At 49.4% G+C, this 6,579-nt stretch overlaps 1 protein-coding gene across 2 annotated transcripts; it reads right to left on the bottom strand.

Moving 5' to 3' along the window:
- Window positions 1–598: 598 nt before the first annotated feature.
- LOC124703167 (probable proline transporter 2) lies at window positions 599–6,188 on the bottom strand. 2 transcript variants are annotated; one of them, XM_047235391.1, is made up of 4 exons: window positions 5,869–6,188; window positions 1,921–2,240; window positions 1,297–1,827; window positions 599–1,197 (listed from the first exon to the last, which is right to left on the bottom strand). In XM_047235391.1, the coding sequence occupies exons 1-4, from the start codon at window positions 5,948–5,950 to the stop codon at window positions 817–819; spliced, it is 1,314 nt and encodes a 437-aa protein (XP_047091347.1). In that variant the 5' UTR covers window positions 5,951–6,188; the 3' UTR covers window positions 599–816. The 2 variants fall into 2 exon arrangements, with proteins under 2 accessions (XP_047091347.1, XP_047091346.1); XM_047235390.1 differs by lacking the exon at window positions 5,869–6,188 and adding an exon at window positions 2,980–3,200.
- Window positions 6,189–6,579: the final 391 nt, after the last annotated feature.

The raw sequence follows: 6,579 nt of genomic DNA, 5'->3' as shown, positions 1-6,579 counted from the left end.
TATCTTTCTCCCCTCCTCGCCCAGAATCTTCCCCGATTTGACTTCACCGCGACGTGATTCATGCCTGCTGCCACCGAATCGAGGCCGCCGGTGAACGAATCAATGTACCTTCAGCCAGATCTTGATGGCAAGATCCTGACGGCTGCGGCAACAAGCTACAACTCGATTTGCACGATACATTGATTCGTTCGCCGGCGGCCTTGATTCGGTGGCAGCAGGCGTGAATCGCGTTGCGATGAAGTCAAATCGGGAAAGAGTCTAGACGAGGAGGGAGAGAAAGATAAGACGTGTGTAACGTTTTGGTCACTTATCGGTGGCAGTAGGATGTAAATAAACAACTGCTCCGTATTTTTCTGTTCCACGGAATCAACTCCATATATTTGTACTAAAAACTGGAGTAACTCCACAGATCCAAAAAAAAAAAAAAAACTGGAGCAGCTCCAACTTTTCGAAAACGTGGAGCTTAGGGGGAAAGCACTCACCTTTTTTGTAAAGCAAATGTGGACCTTCAAAATGCAGCTCGCGCCACCGAATATCATCACACGTATCGAACTGAAAAATCAAGCTTGGCCATTCTGATCAAGTAACAGCGCAGTACGCAATAATACTCTGTAGTACTATACCAGGGGTAGCAATCCGCTAGCTATTGTTGTCGCTCACATGATAGTTAATGGAAGCGCGAAATGGAGGCAAGGTTTGCTTGCTATATGCTACATCATACAACTAGGTGCCTCAGCCTCATTGAAGAAGGGGAAACTATCCTCACAGAAGCAGCTAGCTTGCAATATCAGTAGCAGACGCATCAGAGCAGAGCAGTCAGACGTCGGCGAAGATATGGTATGTTTTGGAGTCTTTGGCGATGAGCCTGAGCGCGGCGACGGCTGCGGTGATGGCGAGGACGGTGAAGCCGATTACGTTGAGCCAGTGCCATGACTTCTGGAGCGAGGAGAGGCGGTGTCTGTTGGCGACGAGGTACATGTGGTTGGCGAGCACGAAGGTGAGAGGGAAGGTGCTGAGGGCCCCCGTGAGGCTCATGAAGTCCCCCAGGAACGGCAGCATCGCCGCCACCAGCGTGTTCACCGTCAGGTACCCTCCCCTGACCCCGACCCTGAACATCACGTTGTGGAACGCGAAGGGGCCTCCCTCGCTGCTCCCGAACCGCGTGTCCAGGTACTCGTACATGGGCGACGCGAAGATCTGTCAAGTTCGTACTTCTCTGGTTAATTATGTACGGAGTAATATACAGTACATCTTCAAAATAAGAATAAAAGGATGATTAGAAAACAGAAGGCTTACATGCAGTGCTATGACGGTCTGGAGGAAGGCAGAGAGGTTGGCAACCGCCTTGACCCAGACGGGTCCGTTGACGCTGTTGAGCAGGTAGCTGGAGGTTTCGTTGCCGTAGGCCCAGTATCCGATGAAGACAACGGCGTAGATGGGCACGACGCCGATGGTGAACTGGAACCAGAGCGCCTTCTCGATGTTCTTCACCACTGGCGGCCGGATGGTGGCCTGGATCTCCGGCAGCATCCCGGTGTTGTACGCGAACACCAGGCTCGCCGACGCGCCGATGGTGGTAAACACCCTGTCCGGCCCCTCACCGGGGATGCTGTAGTCCCGCGGCGGCGAGCGCACACCATCCCTGAGCGAGAGCACGGACGCTGCCACGATGAAGATGAGGCTGAACACTGTGGAGAAACCCAGCCAGATCCTCAGCGCCGATAGGTAGGGGATCCCGAAGGCGAAGAGCGCGCAGACGAATCCGGACACCGCGATGCAGTAGGGCAGCTTCATGGCGCCGTCGTCCTTGATCAGCAGGTACAATGCCTGCATGTCATGTGGATGGTGTCAGAAGAACACCAAATAAATAGAAAGAGTACTCCATCCATCACGAAGTTTGTCAGAACGTAGAGCATGTACCTTAAGTGCCTGTCCTGCTAGTATGATGAACCCGGTGTTGATCATGAAGAGGTTGACGTACTGCAGCGCCCAGGTGAGCCCGTACATCTTCCGCCCGTAGATGTGCCCGGCGAGGTCCCTGTACCTGATGTGGCGCTTGCCGCCGAGGAGGTGGAGGCGGCCGAGGAGTGCGTTGGCGTACATGGACACGGCGGCGGCGAGGAGGAGCCCTACGGTGCCGCCCACCCAGCCCAGGGGCACCATCACCGACCCGGAGTAGCCCAGCACGTACGCGCTGTTCACCCCCGTCGTGAGCACGAATCCCACCTGGTACCATGGATCTGAGCATCAAACGTACAAGCAAAAATTAGTTAGCTGATTCAACCAAAAAAAAAGTGATCGAGTTTGCAGGTATATTCAGAGACTGAGGTCCATCAGAAAAGTGCATATTGTTCATCGATATGCACTGTACTGTTACCCAACATGCAACAGACATACACCAGAGGCGCACGTGCAAACGGATGAAAGTTACAAGACATGAGACACGGTTAATTTGGAGTACTCCAAACACAGTTAATTTGTGTAGTTTAGTAGAGCCAAAACCACACGTGCTGGGCAGATCTGAAAAGCTTTAGTTGCAAAAAAAAAAACGGAAGCCATAGGTGTGAATCTGAATAAGTCTCCGGGTCAGCAGTAGCGGGGTGTGTGCCCTGTATACAATAATGTCATACATAGCTGATGTTTACATATGCATATATGTCAGTATCCCAGATCCCTCCTCATAGTCAAAGCTAAAACGATGCGCTGATGCAAGCCTGGAGACAAGGGATGCTGCCCATCCGTCCCGAATAAAGTCGAAATGATGGCAAGAAGGGAGCTAGCTCGTCATAGAGATAGATGGATAGATAGATTAATTCATTGCATGTAGCTGGCTACAGCAATTGGAACCTAAGAATGAACGACCAAGGAGGACAAAGCAAGAACAAGAACAAGACCAACTTCATCTCTTCTGTGCAAGAAAGTTAAGGAAGATAGCTTAGCACCGCAAGGAATTGGGAGGGGAGGAAGGGAGGTTCGTACCAACGCTAATCTGGTGCTTGGTGCCATCGTCGACAGGCAGGTCATCCAGCTCGTCCCCCCGCCCGTTCTTGGCATCGTCATCCACCGCGATCACCTTCTCTGCCGCCGGCATGGACATCTTCCTCTCCTACGTCTAGCGATATGCTTGCTGGAAAGCTAGCTAGGAGAAGATGCTGGTGGAGGTCCGGGGAAGTGGAAGGGAAGAAGGAGGACGAACGAACTGGGATGAACCTGAGCTACAAGGAGAGAGGGGAGGCCGAATCTTATAGAGGACTGCAGTCGTCGACAAGGACTGGTCATTTGGTCGTAACGTCCACAATACTATATTATTATATTCCATGTGTGCTTCGTCATCTACTATCCTTGAGTAGTAACTTTAATTGTTTTCCATCACGTTCCCGTTTTCCACGCGCACACGTATGTCAGTTAGTGGTGTGTTAATCTAGTGAGATTACGGCTCCTCTTTCTGTCCCATAATTAGTCACAGTCGGATGAAACAAAGGAGAGAAACGAGAGAGATGCGCACTCGGATGTACTCACTACAACAACAGCTTTGCTATTGTGCAGAGGATCTCCACCGGATTAGCCTCCAATGGCGACACCTTGATCCCATTCGTGGACATGTATACGGCCAACCAACTGCAAGCCAAAACAAACTCCATCACCAACTATACAGCTATGACCATTTTTTTTTTCCTTTGGGGAAAGATGGAAAACGAGGGTCTCTGATCTTCTTATCTCCAAGCTATCAGTAGTAGTAGCAGTAGGGGAAAACGGAAAGGAAGAGCTGGCCGGCCTTCGTGTGTACATGCTTCAGCCGCTCGTCACATCACCGGTCCTATGCTATATATATTCCTGCATATGCGTATTGTGTGTCACACGGTTACACCTATGCAGGCTAAGATAGCTCGGCCAGCACAAATTTCCCTGTGTGTCTTCTGCTTATAATTGGACGTCTATATCGGCCCAACCACGTCATGCTGATTGCAGCTTTGGCACCGTCGACCGGCGCTGCAGATACAATTAGAATTAGGTGTGACAGGAATTTGCATAAACATCTAGATACAGTAAGGTCCTGCCACTTTGGCACCGTCTTCCTTATCGGCTTCTTAGCTCTCGGCGATGCTTCCCTAATGCAAGTAGGCCACTTGCGAACTGCGATCGAGGAGCGAGGAGCCAGGATCGGTACTAGCACTGTCATTTGTTGACATAGTAGTACCGGCCGGGACCGACTTTCCTTCTCTTCTATTATTCCCTTGGCTTGGTCCCGGAAAATCAGATGGCGCATGATCTAAATGATTGTTGAGTCCACAACAGTAACATTTGAGAAACTTTGTCATCGTGTGGGAATGTCCAACAAGAACACTAGCCCCCCTCAACGCTCCATCTCCCCACGGCAACAGTGGCGGCGATTTACTTCCACACTACAGCGCATGATCTGGTGGCAACGGATGCCGAGGCTTAGGTTATGTCATTGTGTGATGTCGTGTTCGATAGATAGGTGTGGCTGCTAAATCTTTCGCAGGGCGGTACCACTACAACCGTTCACTCGTGCGAGCATTGCTAGAGGTGTGGCAGAGCAGCGGAGGCGGTGGCCGTGTGTAGGTGCATGCTATCGGAGTCGCCGCTCGGTCTCACAGGTTCTTCTCCTTGGAGACATCATCAAAGCAGACAATCGAATGTAGAGCAACCTTAAAAGTTGTATGTGTGGCCAGACCCTTCTTGGAGGTTGGGTGGAGTAGTGACGTACGGTTTTGGGTGAAACCTTAAGTCCGCTACAAGGTTCATCCACGGGAATCGTTTGCAAGCATTATCGGAAAACTCGCTCATGCCACGCTCGAGCTGCCAGAACTGTTTGGAAAAACCATGAAAACATTCACATCGGCTAAAAGGGGGCACCGAGGCTTCCAACTAGACGTTGTCTCGGGGTCAGTTTTTATTTGTGGGACACTGATGATTGATTGCCTATATAGTTTTTTATGTTGTCGTGGTTTTGTAGGGCATTTGTCTAACTTTCCCTCATAATTTCGGTCAGTCTTGTGTATGAATGTGCAGGAGCTCCCTCCCTTCTTGATAAGGTTCCTCAGAAGAAGAAAAAAACTCGGTGCCATTCATGCACCTGTACATACATACAGTACGAGAATGTTCCATTTCTTTTTTTCCAAAAGTCGTACAAGAAAAAGGAAACTCTTAGAACATTTCAAAAGAACCTTTCTAAGGTCTCGTGCCTGTGGACTTGTGTACACGCCAGTCCATCCAATTATGTTTTGAGTGGGAATCTGATCCAAAGCTTTCCAAGAATTCAAAAGGGAGGGAAGAAATAGGGGAAGACAGTGACAGAGCACAGGACTTGCATGACACGGGCCGAATACTCCAGCCCAGCAGCTATAACTGGCACGGTCCATTTTCTTCGTGTAATTAATGTTATGAACTTTTGAAATCTCGTGCTCCATCCATGGCACACGTCATCCCGTAATCTATAGTAATTAATTAATGCCTCCAAATCTAAATTAATTGTCACAGATTTAGGTGCGTAAATCTTCACTGAACTAGCGACAGCTAATTTGGAATAGAGGTTGTCGTTCATGTATCGATAAAGAAGACGAATCTAGTTATGGACCAGATTAGCAAGCATGGTTCGATCGATCTCTCCGGTAACCGGGCTGAAATTTGATGATGCAATGCATATGGACGTCCTTGCGTAGAAAGAGAGAAAAATCCGCATTGAGAAAATATCATGTAGAATGGAGAACTGAATAGTAGAAAGATCCAGATCGATCGGCATGGCTAATCACGAAGGAAGCACGAAATGCATGAAACGTAAGATACAGAAGATAGAGAGTGACATAGATCGACGGGGGCGAGAGAGGTAGATTTGGAGGCACGTACCGACGCTAATCTCGTGGGCGGTCTCTTCGTCGACGGGGATGGCGATCTGATCCTGCTCCTCGCCCGGGATCATGGGCGCCATGGAATTTCCTTGATCGCGCACTATATATCTTGGACCGGCCGCCGGCGGGGGTGTCAGCTCCAACCTCAACACTTGGGTACGAATGCTTCGTTTGTTGGATCGGAGAAGGCTGGTAGAGTGCTGGATCGACCGATCGGAGGCAGAATCGCCCTAGGTTTTGTTCTTGGTAGTTGGGTTGAAGGCCGGAATGGATGAGCCAGTAATGGAAGGAAGAAAGAGTCGTCAGATGGAGTCCACGCGGAATGAGGCCGGGACGGCGCTGCGCAACTAAAGCCGGGCGGATTGATGGGAGCGCCGTACTAGTAAGCTGTTTTTTAGCGGGAGTATTGTTATTGGGCAATAAATTGGCCACACAAGAAAATCCTGAAAAAGAGGAAAGTCTTTTTTATATATAGATTCACACGGAGAACCAGGTTCCATATCCATTTAAAATAAAACCAAGTTTTCAAGTACAGGAAACCGAACCTACAAAAGAAAACCAACAAGTTCTAACCAAATCTAAACTAACAGACCAAGGTTTAGAGAAGCCCCTCGGGCACAGCACCAAAACAAAAGCGATGGTCACCACTTTTACAATCACCACTCGTAAAAACTGAGCCATAGCTAAAATAAAACCCATAAACTAATAA

Source organism: Lolium rigidum, chromosome 3 (assembly GCF_022539505.1).
Source record: "Lolium rigidum isolate FL_2022 chromosome 3, APGP_CSIRO_Lrig_0.1, whole genome shotgun sequence".
NCBI classification, from domain to species: domain Eukaryota; kingdom Viridiplantae; phylum Streptophyta; class Magnoliopsida; order Poales; family Poaceae; genus Lolium; species Lolium rigidum.
Note: the sequence above shows the minus strand (reverse complement) of the source record. Positions and strands in the feature narration are given on the sequence as shown.